Genomic DNA, 13891 nt, shown 5'->3' with positions numbered 1-13891 from the left:
ACAGAATCTGCGAGTGGAGTCTGGTCCCTAATCGCTCTCGTTGTGTTTGTATTTAGAAGCTCAGAAGAGTTACACATTTCTGAATCCTATTCTGAGCAATCTCTTTTATCATATCGTTGTCCATATTTGTTCCCACGATTTGGGAAAGTAATAGTTTGAGCGAAATACTGTCAGGCATGGTAGTGCGCCATGCTAAGTCCGATACAGTTCGCTTATGGTGGAATGATTCTGGTAGGATCGCCATGTGATGGAAAAGTAAGTCGACTAAATCTGAGGATTTTGCCATGTTAGCCATTCTCCTGTTAGCTCAGGATCTCATCTTTGGGGTGCGGAGGGATCATATACATATAGTCTGTTTTTACATCCTTATTGGTGACGTACTATTACAAGTTATAATTAATGATTTGTATTAGTACTTAAATGGAGACGTATGACGTACCGCGATTTACTTGAATCCGTATCGGTGATATCGTTGACTACGCGTAACTGAGATTACTATTATACTATTATTGAGTGACCCGATTCCTCTATGTTTTCCCTTTTATACATCAAAGTTGTATTAGACGTCGCCGCGTTATTAGGGCAAATGTGTTTATACAAAACTGCTGACTCTACAAGGTTGACTTTAAGTATACGGAAATGTTATGAAACAAGACACACATCGTATTCGTATGCTCCAGTTTTATATTGAGAACAAATAATATTTATTGCGATATAATATTTTTGACACTTCTACTATTTTTGAATTTATAATTATCTGTAAGATATGTCCTTTACGACTTTAATACTACACGCTAATTCTCTGAGGCATTGCATAAGGCAACATTTTCTCCCCTGTACCATGCATCCCTTATTCCTGATGGTTCCCTGATGGTGTTACTCTTCGGGATTAGGGAGCGCAGTAGTTACAGAACGAATCTGACGAATAATGTACGAGTATATGTCCATTTTTATTTCCTCATAATCCAGTTGATATAAATGTTGGCTTCTATTGTCTGAATAAACATGTTAGAAGAACCAACCCCTCATAGAAAACAGTTACTCTGTTAGGATATTTTTATTATTTATGTTAAAATTGATGAATTTGGGTTTTTAGTAATTCATTGGAACTAGTTCTTGAAAACGTTAGTAACTTATTAGCATGATAGTTTAAGAACTTTTTTAAATAAATTTGCATGCGCCACATAACAAATTTGTTTGTTAGATGTTTTTGGATTTTGATGTTGAATAGCTTCAATATTTGACATAAAGTCCAAATATTGAATTAAAATTGAGCTAATTAAAATTAAAATCAAAGCTGATTGACATAAAGTCCATGCCATTAAAACAAAAAAAAAGCTTCAATATTTTCAGGTGTAGGTTTGAACGATGTCATTTCCAGTTTGTCCTTGCAACTCTCCAATACATCTGAAAACTGCATAGAATTTTCAATTATTTAAAACACTAATTCACAATGATAAAATCAGTCAGCTTTACGAAATAAATACTGATACTTGCGATTACAGAATTAATATTCGATAATAATTACTGGTTTTTGCCGTTGGATACCATTTTAAATTTAATAAAAAAAAATGTTTACAAAATGTACGTATGTAAGCAACCTTTATTTTGACAATATCAAGTCTAAACAGTCGTGTGCTACTTTATGCAAAGCTGAACTTCAGAGCCTCCTCAAATTACGTTTAATTTCTATGGCTGTTAAAAATTTCTTATCGATTTCTTAGCTATATCAGCATTAGTTTATTTTGTATTTATTTAATAGATATATTTAACATTTGCGTTTTTGTTACAGAACGTTGATGAATCAGCCACATCTCCCACAGCTGAATCTCCAAAAACTGAGAAACCAGAATCCACAGAATCCACAGAAGCCGCTACAGTTCTCAACGGAGAGGCATCAAAAGATGAAATCGCCAGCGAAGCACCCAAAACAGAAGCCGCTACACCCGTAGAGGAAGAGCCCAAAAAAGAGGAACCTGTGGTAGATGAGCCTGCAAAAGAGGAAGCAAAAGAGGAGCCGAAGATAGAGGAACCCAAGGCAGAGGAACCTAAACCTGTTGAAGAAGCAGAATCACCTAAAGTCCCCGAACCCGTTACTGAATCCGCTCCCTCTCCCCCGGAACAAGAGGAACCCGCTACCATAAATCCACCAACTGAGGAAACCAAAGAGGTGCGTAATGAGGAGCTCCCACCACCCTTGCCATCCTCTAACCCTCCATCCTCGGTAACCGTTTTTGCCGAATCCACTAAAGCTGACATTTTAACTACTCAAATCGATTTACTACAGGCCGCCCCTGTAGAGGCTCCTAAAGAGGTTGTAAAGTCTGAAACTCCTACAGATAGTGATCCTAAACTTCCCACTGAAATTTCTCAAAAATCCGATATTTTATCAGAAAAGTCTTCCGAAACTAAGGTAGCCACAAAGCCTGAATCTGCATCAGGTGTTTCTACAGAAGTACCGGTGATAGAATCCCCCACTAAGGCAGCTGTTGAATCTGAAATTATAAAGTCAATTACAGAAGAATCCGAATCTCAGCCAACAATATCAGAAACTTCTCTTTCTGAAATTAAAGCAGCTAGTGAATCGTTGACATCACTCCCAGATCCTCAACTTTCTGAACCCGAACAAAAAAATATTCCTGAAAAAATACCGGTAGCCGAATCTTCAATTTCTGAATCTAAAATAACTAGTGTAGAGTCTGAAATATCGTTAGAACCCCAATCTGCTGAAACAAATTTGCTTAAAGATATAGTTCCTGAGACAGAGGTACAAAATACCGAAATTGCACCATCCGAACCTTCAGTAGAAAATTTATCCTCAGAACAGTCAATTACTGAACCGTCCGCTTCAGAAAACCCTGAATCAGTTATTGCAGAACAATTAGTTGTGGAAACTGCAAAACCAAAATCTGAACCCCTCGTAGAATTAGATATAATTTCTAACCCTGTTGCTTCAGAGGTACAGGACGAAAAGTCTGAACCTGAATTAAAGTCTGAACCCACTAACATTGCTTCTGAGATCTCAGAAAATAAGACTGAACCCATTGAAAGTATCAGTAGTCTTCCTTCGCAAGAACCGGTTATTTCTATTTTGCCAAAGACAGTTGAATTAGATGCAGTTAATAATGTTTCAGAAGACAAAGAAACGTTGGAAATTAAAGATGATTTAGTTTTACCTGCTTTACCTTGTGAAAATGAGGAACAAACTGCAATTTCTACTGCAGATTTAATAGATGTTCCTAGCGAGATCCTTCCCCCATCAGAACTGTCGGAAGAATCTTCTAATGGTCTTGCTATCCCAGAATCATTACCGGATATACCGGTATCTTCTGTTGAAAGCGTAGAAGAATCTAAAGTAGATGATACTGAGCAAAAATCTGCATCAGACGATTTTCCAGTAGATTTACCATCTCCCAATGATTTACCTCCGCCAACATCAGCCATCCTAGACCGTGTGGTCGATCCTGCAGATTCGTTACCAGACATCTCAACAGAATCGCTACCCTCTCTTCCAGAGCCAGTTTCTGAAAATCTCGCCGAACCTATGTCTTTACCTCCAGTAGAGTCAGTACCCGAGCCAATAGCAACTGATTGTGTCTCCTCTGGCGACTCTGTTCCTCTCCCGCCTCCCGTCCTCACTAACGGGAACACCAATGGATTGCATTCTCCAAGCGAGGAAGACGCGCTGACATTGAAAGAAGGACCACTAAAACAGGTGATTTTACCTAGAAACAAACAAAAGCATTTTTTCGTGACTTCCCTGATTAACCAATGACTGAGTTTGAAATTTACCTACCATTTCCGTAACGTAACAATTGAAAATAAATTGGTTACAGTTTCCATGATTATTTTAAAAAAATTAAAAACCATTGCTGTTTGTCTTGTTTTGTGGGTTTTAAAAGCCATCGCTAAATTTTGTATTTTGAGATGTCATTCTTCATTATAATTGTTAATAAATATTTACGTAAGTTTTTTCTCTTAGCAATCTTAGCATTTCTGAAGATAGGATCTTGTTTTAATTCTTTTACATCTTTGGTAATGCCTTACTTATTATCAATTATTCCATTTAGGTATTATTTCAAATTTCAAAATCGTCATTTACTCGCATGCTAATTCTCATTTGTATCTTAAATCTGAGGCAGTATAAAGGAGAACATCCCCAACATGCTTCTGTATAATATATTAAAAAATCTTATTTTGTGCTCCTCCGCCAAAGTAAGTGAGATGTTCTTTCGCCAAGGTACGTTAAGTAGTATCTAGCGTGTGCTTCTCTTACTTGAGTAATATTGTTATAATCTTCGAGAATAAATTATACAAAATACACAATTTTAAAATATATAAAAATACTGAATAATAGAAAAATGTACATTGTCACACTTTAGTTACATCTACGGACAAGAATACGGTCTAAAAATGAATGTCAAGAAGACGAAGATTTATGAGAATATCTAAAACTCAAAGAAATAACGAGAATCTTCTCATAAACGTAACCAACGTCGAATGAGTAGACCAGACCAACATACATATCTTGAAACAGTGATCAACTCCACAAATGATTACTTTCAGGAAATTAAAATCACAATAGAAAAAGCTAGAGAAAATTTTAACAAAATGGAAAAAGTGCTCTGCACAAGAGATTTGAAGCTAGCTTGAGGACCTAAGAGTTAAGTTGGCTAGGTGCTACGTTTTCTCGACTTTGTTTTATGGAATGGAAGCTTGAACCTTGAATGCGGCATCGATGAAAAAACTGGAATCATTGGAGTTGTGGATGTATAGAAGAATTCTGGAGAAAGATGAATAAAGCTAATTATGCAGGAAAAGATTCAAGGAAAAAAGAAGCATGGGGAGACGTAGAATAACGTGGCTATGCAACTTGATAGAATGGTACGGATGTACATCAAATGAACTTTTCAGAGCAGCCGTCTCTAAAGTCCGAATAGCTATGATGATTGCTAACCTCCTTCGAGGAGATGGCACTTGAAGAAGAAGAGGAATCTTATGAAATTGATTAGTAGATTTTTCTCTCTTTTTTGTTTACTTTTTATGTATACTGTGCTCGTGGATTCATAGCTAAGCGGGGCATACTTATTTCATACTCCATTTTTGGTTGTTTCCTTCACTTGTAACTCTAAAGGATGTAATATATTGTATATCGTTCTACAAGAAGAGTACCTTTTACGATCTGAAAAAAATCTGTTTTTCTTTATAAAATCTACAACGATGGGTTAAATGTATATCGCCCTATCGTATATAACTCGGAAGTCACGAAAGAACACTGTTATTGTTCATGTCTGCCTTAGTGTTCCAACAAGAATTAGTCTGTTGTTTGATCGCCAAAGATTAACATAGTACCTAGTTGCTACCCAGTTTTTGTCTCATATTCAGAATGCAAGTCCAAACACAAAGTATATAACCGGTTTGAGTTGTGCTAACCTAACCTCAATTAACCCGAATGATTCTAACCTCTTACCCTAAAATGTTTTCCTAAACTTTTTTAATTTTTATGTGATTGCCTTATTCTTAGTACCTGTGTAGTTGTTGCACCAGCTGCAAATTTGTGTTAACTGGATGAAACAAAAAAATTATTAAATTTTTTAGATATGTAGTTACTTAGTTTTCATCTATTTTTTCAGTTATCCAGTAAATACCAAAGGTGTGCAGTGGTGTGCAATGGGTAGTCTTTTAATGTTTTGCAATATAGCAATAGAGCTAATGGACTGGTATTGTAGTAAACATGTTTTAACCCAATATATTTAACAGAACATATTCATAGACTTTCTAGGTTGGTTTTATACATAGATCAGACAAAAATTATCCTTATTCAAAGTTGATACAGTCCACTAAAATAGTTTGGCTGCTCGAACAGAAGAGCATGGATAATATAATCTCTTCTTCTTAGTTAAGGCCAGACAAGACTTTGTCATAAGACCGTTGGACCATATGGATAATGATATGAAGAGATAACAATAAAATAACCAATAACTTAGATATTGGTGCAAGAAAGGGCTTAAATGAAGAAACTAGTTATAGTTAACAAGTAAAACATAAAGAAGAATGTATTATATTATTATTGCTAATCTCTATTCACAAGTATGTTTTCAGGAAATCTTAGAAGAATAAGACCGATGTTAAACTGGCAATTGTGAGATATGATGACCAATAATATAGAAAATGTACAATCTTACTTGATGAGTCACTGCAGTTAGTGATCTATATTTCTATATGGGAAAGAATAACAGTATTGTAATTAGTTGGCGAAAAATACACAATATACCATTGGCAACTTCTACAGAATGACACCAAACATTCAAGAAACCTCTATAGTTGATGATAGCAGAAGTTGGTTAAAGATCTTTGTTGAGCATACTCGATTGATGTAAAAGTTCTTGATATTATGAATCAAAATGTTTTGAATTCTCTCAAAAATTTTATAATTTCCTATGTAGATAGGGTATTAGTCTAGGTACTATATGCAAAACTAAAGACTCCGGTCATATCCAAGTTGGGTTTTTATTCTTAAATATTGCTCTTCACCAAAATATGTATATTTACTATGTAGAAATATGAATCGGCCAACTTTTTAGTGTCTCGACACTTCTATATATTAGTAAAAACCCAATTCATAAACACTGAAGTTATGTCCAACTGTATGTTATTGCAAAGTATTCTATTTTTCTAGTAAAATAAACATATTACCCAAATACAAAGATATATGTCGCTGGAGAAGAAATTGAACAAGTCAGGCAGTTTAAATACTTGGGTTGTTGGCTGACCCTGAGACCGAAATAAAGAGCAGAGTAGAACAAGCCAGAGATGCTTTTTTGAGGCTTTGTAAATTTCTAATTCATCGCAAATTGTATTGCAACCTGAGATACAAGATTCTAAAGTGTTACGTTTGGTCTATTCTCTTGTACGGAATTAAAGCATGGACATTAAAGACCAGATCGATTAACAAACTTGAAGTCTTTGAGCTGTGGTGCCTTCGCCGAATGCTTATAATATCATGGACGGACTGAGTCAGAAATGAGGAAGTTTAAGAAAAGCCAGTATAGGGAACTTTTTGATTATGTAAAAAGTAAGAAGACTGCATACTTAGGGCACATATTGCGAGGAAAACTATACTTTTCAGCAACTGGTAATCGTTAAAGGGTAAGGGTAAGAACAGAACAAGTAGATCGAGGTGGAGGTGTAGGTCGCGGTGGATGCTACTAGTTAAGTCGCAGTCGATGTCGACAGGACATAGAAAGGAGGTCACCTGCGCTGTCAGTCGAGCTAGAACCACTATCAAGTGAAGTAGTCGAATGAAATTTGAATGACAAAAAGACTCTGCTTTTGCGATGTGTCAGTCAAGTGATGATAGTGATGAAATGTCAGCTGTAAATAATCAGATCCTCCTTCATATTTCAAAAATTTACTAATTACTTTAGAAATTCAAAAATAAACTGAATACAAAAAAGGGATTATATAAAAAGTATCAAATCGGATAGCGCAGGTAATGACAACATGGCTTCGAACGGACCAATCACAGGGAAGCATCCTTGTAGGCCGCGCAGTAGACATCCATGTAAAACAAACTCATTTTATTTTCAAAAGCATCGATGTAAACTTCCTGGATGGCATCGCGCTAAACCTCCACCGCGACTTACCTGCTCTGTTCTCTTCAATTCACTACAATGTGTTTGTTTTACATGGATATCGACATCGACCGCGACCTCCACCTCCACCGCGACCCACTTATTCTGTTCTTACCCTAAGAGAGGCTGTAAAAATATGTCATGCCTTATTATGGACAGATATTCACAGCTATTAAATGCCTCGCAATGCTGCTAAAAACAGAATAATTAAATTCTGACTATCTCACCTGACAAGACAATATACAGTGGACGCCTACGCAGAAACGCACGGCATCTTAGAAGAAGAAAAACATATTGTTTCTGCTTAGAAACATAGTAGCAAGTATATACAAGTTGTAAAAATTGGCTACGAATGTCTTAAGTTTAAAATTTAGCTAGTAAGCAGCAGTATGCTCAGGTAGAGGCCCAATGTAGTCAACAACACTTTACAAGTTGCGTAATATATAGAAAAAATAATATACTTGGACACAACTTCGATGTTAGTTGTACTATACAGCGACGTATCTAAATTATGTTTCCGAAGTTATGTTTAGCATGGTCTATTCCTTAAAATCAATAGTTTAGAAAACCAAATAGATTTTTTTAGTAAATTACATAAATTGTTAAAACCTTAAAATATTTTAGTAATAGACGGAGAGGCAGCGCTGAAAAATCTCTTTGAATTTACTAAAGCTATTCACAGTTGATTACTGTGAGTGTGTAGAGAAACATACTGCGGTCGGTCAAGCGAAACGTAGAACAGGGGTTACTGAGAGGGTATCAAAGTAGCTTTCCTACGTAGGTAATGAAATCCATTTACTAAGGCTGAAAATCAGTACACACATTCTAAATTAAATATAAATAAAAGTTATTATAGTCGGTCAGCTGTATGACGGGACAAAGCCGGTCGGTCGGCCCCAATAGTCGATTGAGGAAATGAAGCATTTTGGCTCGAAATTTTTTCGTCCAGCATGGATTTACTTGAAATTTTCACAGAAGGTAGGGAATAGTCCAAGGATCATTTTCTATATCATGCCGCTATCATACGCTAAAACTTTGGGGGTGGTTGCTACCCCATCTCGGGGGTGGGAATTTTTTATTACATTTTAACCATGTAATTCGATGGAAAAAGTGATTCTAAGAAAAAAATGTTGTTTACATTTTCTGGGTAAAACTAATATTTTTTGAGTTATTCGCGCTTGAAAATAACAGTTTTTCGACGAAAAAATCGACTTTTTTAGAGGGTTTTTTGAGAATACCTCGAAAAACATGCATTTAATCAAAAAAACTGTAGATATCAAATTTGTATCTTTTAGTAACACAAACCAAATTCTTTTCCAATAATATCTTGTAAGACCAATAGAAACCGAGATACGGCATGTTAAAGGTTAGATTTTTCCGTCAAATGCATAATTTGAAATATTCAAAGCCAAATCATGGGAAAAATTTGCATTTTTCGAGGAAAACTTAAATAATATTTTTTCAAGTATACAATTAGACCTTTCAAAAAAACTCTGTCCCGTCATACAGCTGACCGACTATAATAATTTTTATTTATATTTAATTTAGAATGTGTGTACTGATTTTCAGCCTTAGTAAAAGGAGTTAATTACCTTCGTAGGAAAGCAACTTTGATACCCTCTCAGTAAACCCTGTTCTACGTTTCGCTTGACCAACCGCAGTATGTTTCTCCACACACTCACAGTAATCAACTGTGAAAAATCTAGATTTAGTAAAGTCAAAGAGATTTTTCAGCGCTGCCTCTTGGTCTATAATATGTGTTCATTAAATACTTTCTTTTAGAAATTCGTCGTTTGTTAATATTATTAATATTGATAAACTATTTGATATATTTCAGGTACCTCCTGTAGCTCCGAGCGAAACGTCAAAAGAAGAAGGGGAAAAGGCTGCTCCTGCGGTAAGTTTAGGCTAAGAAATATTTTTAGTTTCATGAATCACACCTAAGGGCGCGTCCATAGTGCACGCTGGTTTCCGAGTCAGACAGCCAGCGCCGAGTCGGTGTGCGAATTATCATTTGTATTTAGTTGTCAGCGCTCTGGTGCACTTTGGACAGGTCCATTTAAATACGAAGGATTTAGCTACACCGATTTGGTGTCGGCTTTTTGGGATCATTTTGAAGCTACCCCTCTCAATTTTACTATTTTAGGGAATTGATTTTTGACATTAGATCTTCATGGGAGATATACTCAGTGACATTAGAAGTGTTACACCCAGAAGGAATCATTTCTGGAACGTAATTTTTTGGCAACATGGTACATTTTAATCAAGAATGAAACGATAACATTGGCAAAACTTTTTATTAACATGTAATCAAAACAAACTAATGTGTTTGGCGACCCCCTAGCTAAAAGCACCCCTGTATACGTCTAGGCATTGACAAAATGAGATGATCGATGTCTGCTTGAGGCACCTCGTTCCAAACAACTTGAATTTCATGGATTAACTGTGCCAGAGTCTGTGGAGGATGGTGCAACATGGACAGTCTCCTCCCCATCATATCCCACACATGTTCGATAGGATTTAAACCCAGTGAACGGGATAGCCACGGCAAAAAATTAACGCCAGCTTCTTGGAGAAAGTCCATAGTTCGACGAGCAATATGGGGACGCGCGTTGTCTTCCTGAAAAAGGGCGTTTCGACGGCCGTCTAAATAAGGCAGTAAAGTGGTTTGTAAGATGTCATCAACAACGTACATCTGTCATACTGCCTCGAATAAACAAAAGTGGTGATCCGCTACCATAGGCAATAACACCCCAAACCATTACTCGAACTGTCCTATGTAGATGCCTCTCAACAGCAAACCCGATATCTCGTCCCTCTCCACGGCGGCGTCTTATCATCTTACGACCATCATGCATATCTAAACAAAATCGCGATTCATCGCTGAATGCTGCATTATGCCATTCTGTCACCCAATGCTGCCGTTCTCTGCACCAATTCCAACGTTGATGACAGTGGTCCGCAGTGGACCGTCAAAGGAAGCACTCGTCGTGGGAGGAATGAAAACAGTCCAAAGGCTCGAATGCTACGGTATAGGGTACGTAGAGTGACAAGTCTACCTTCTACTCCAAACCATTGGTCAGCGATTTGACGCGTAGTAGCAAAACGGTCACGCAGCGCCAGGAGTCTAAAGCGCCCATCTTGACGCCCTGTGGTACACCTCGGTTGACCAGTTGGTCTTCTTCGTGTTCCTCTACCTTCGTTTGTCCACACACGACACACTCGCATAACTATCATTGCCGTACAATTAACACGACGACCAATTTCGTAATACGACAAACCCATATCTCTATAGGCAATAATTCTACCCCTGTCAAAATTGCTAAGATGGTGATAATTTTGGTGTCTTCGAACTCGAGGCATATTCTTGCACTGAATACAATTAGACTGAGGAAAAATAACTAAAAATTTCTGTACCAACCGGTCTTCATAAATGGGTCTTTTCACAAAAAAATTTAAAGATAAAACTTTATTTTTACAAAAACTATAAAAGATAAAACATTGATATTGTTATCATAGCATGCTTTAAATATAGTCATTGTGCTGCCAAAAAATTAAGTTCAAGAAATGATTCCTTCTGGGTGTAACACTTCTAATGCCACTGAGTATATTTGAATAATGGTAATAATTCCTTTCATCATCCTGCCTCAAAAGTCCACTGATGAACATAGGCCTCTTCCTGGTGTGTCCAACCCCGTGTTATCTCATCTAGTTTTACAAATCGTCAGTCCATCGTGTAGGTGGTCGACCGACGCTTCTCTTATCTTTACTTGGACTCCATTCCAATAACCTCTTTGTCCATCGCCCATCTGTCGTTCTAGCTGTGACCTACCCATCTCCATTTTGGTCAGGCAATCCTTTTGATGACGTCAGTCACTTGGTTCTTCTCCTGATCTCTTCGTTTTTTTTTTTGCTTTGTCTTGCAGAGTTTTTCCTAACTTGTATTGCTCCGTTCTTCTCTCTGTGACTCTCAGTTTGTTAACTGAGGCTTTTGTTAAGGTAAGCGTTTCTTATCCATATGTCAACACTGGGAGAACGCATTGATCAAATACTTTTCTCTTCAGGCATGTGGGCTGTTCACTTTTAAAAGTTTCTCTCAGTTTTGCAAATGCTGCCCGACCAAGACTGATTCTTTTCAGTTCATGAGTCTGATTTATCCTATCATTATTTCATGTTCTAGGTATTTATGTATATGTATCAATGAGTTCTATGTCTTGCCATTCCTAGATCCTCAGCTTTTATGACTATATCATCGGCGATACCGATGTTTAGATTCTTCTTCTTCTTTAACCTTCCGATGACCAACCTTTTTTTAATAATCAACTATTTATAATGGGAAAAAAGCCACAATTTTACCAAAAAAAGATTTTATTAACGTTTCGAAACGTTAATAAAATCTTTTTTTGGTAAAATTGTGGCTTATTTCCCATTATAAATAGTTGATTATAAAAATGCCACAAGGAAATAGCTTCAGAACAACCTTTTTTTGTTACACGGATGACCAACGGGGGTAAAAAATGACCCCAGGTCAAAAATGACCTAGAATGAATGTTTTCAGCATTTAAATCTTCATCTAACAATACATCCTCGTTTTCTGATACTATTTCATCTTCTATATCATCATAAAAATCGGTAGCAGTAACAATTTCCTTTAACTCAGCCTCAGTAAGATATTTGCGGGCCATATCTTATATGTACACAAAATACTAAGAAACTATAATAATATACGCCAGGAAATAATAATAATGACTAACTGTAGCAGACAGGAATGTCATGATTCGTACATAACAGGCACCACAGTCTAAAAATAGATTTTGATAACGCGCAGTGTAAAACTACTTGGAATTCCACGTAATAGACCGTATTTTACTAAACATCAACTTCAGAATGTACTTTTTATTCGTAAAATACATATAGGGATTTTTTTTATTTCAAAATATGAGGATATCTAGAATGATTAAAGTCAAATAAAAAATAATGAGTTAAAAATTGAAAATACTTTTGAATTTATTAAAGAAAAACATACGCTGGCGTCCAAATTTACCCCCTGGGTCATCCGAGGGTTAAGTGCCATCTCAGCGACGAAGGTTGGCAATCATCATGGCAGGGCCGTAAGTACGACGTTGGGGGCCCCGGGGCAAACGTGATCTGGGGGCTCCTACCGGGTGGTCAAGGGGGTTTACCCTCCAGCGGAAGGGGGGTCCGGCAAAATGTTTGATATCTAACCCCTTTAAAATGCATTTTAATGCATTCCATCCATGACTGACGGTTTCTTGTACCTACATAATATTGTTATTTTAGTTGACCAACACCCAACAAATTTTAAAATCAGCTTTTTTTAAGCTAAATAACTTTGTAAGTTCCATCAATATAACATATTTTCTGTTTTCATAAAAAAGTATTTAATTGCATTGTTTGGCTAAAATGTATGTTTGTTGAAAAACAACAAAATGAACAGATGGGAAAACAAAATGAGATAATATCATGAAACGATAAGAAGAAAATTTCTTGAAACTTCAAAACCGAATTGAAAAATATGAAGATATGAAGGTTTATTCAGAGAAAATGCAGGAAGAGGTAAACCAGATTGCTGAGGAGATACAGAAAATTGAAAAGGTGGAAGAAAAATTGAAGGAGATAGGAAAATGTCAAAAAGGAGGAGACCGTATGGAAGTAATTGTATACAGCTCTAATGATAGCAGGATTCAATTTGGAGGGGATATTAGTAAACGACATCCGGTACCTTTCATTAAAATCTTAAAAAACAAATTCCCCGATATGCAGAACTTCGAAGACTGCAAAGAAATTATAAGAAGCCATCTAAAAGACGGAGCTGCTTTGTGGTTTGAAAGCAAAGAAAATGAAGTGACTTCATGGAGAGATTTTGAGACAAAATTTTTTATAATGGTATAGGTGAAACAGGTTAAAATCGATAATTGAAGTTGCCTCAAAAGGGCCACATCAAAATCACATAACTAGTTTTCGACTTGTTTACCAGTCATCATCAGTGCTTACCTAAAATGAATATAACCTGATTTTCACCTCATGAATATAACCTCATTTTAGGTAAGCACTGATGATGACTGGTAAACCAGTCGAAAACTAGTTATGTGATTTTGATGTGGCCCTTTTGAGGGTTTTTTTTAAATATAACTTTTATACAGGATTTTACTGTTTTTTTTTTTGTATTACAGTGGAACTTCGATTATCCGTCAGGGCACCGGACCAAGGGTATGACGGATAATCGAAAAGACGGT

General features: G+C 36.4%; 1 protein-coding gene across 5 annotated transcripts in view; it reads left to right on the top strand.

Moving 5' to 3' along the window:
• Positions 1-13891, top strand: part of LOC126882057 (A-kinase anchor protein 200-like) — a 640814-nt gene that overhangs the window by 616057 nt on the left and 10866 nt on the right. For all 5 annotated transcript variants that reach the window (XM_050646875.1, XM_050646876.1, XM_050646879.1 and 2 more), the window contains 2 exons: positions 1793-2170; positions 9472-9531. In XM_050646875.1, coding sequence (XP_050502832.1) covers positions 1793-2170; positions 9472-9531 — 438 coding nt within the window. The remainder of the gene's footprint in view (positions 1-1792; positions 2171-9471; positions 9532-13891) is intronic.

The sequence above is a fragment of the Diabrotica virgifera genome, chromosome 3 (assembly GCF_917563875.1).
Source record: "Diabrotica virgifera virgifera chromosome 3, PGI_DIABVI_V3a".
NCBI lineage: Eukaryota > Metazoa > Arthropoda > Insecta > Coleoptera > Chrysomelidae > Diabrotica > Diabrotica virgifera.
This window is presented reverse-complemented; position numbering and strand designations above follow the sequence as displayed.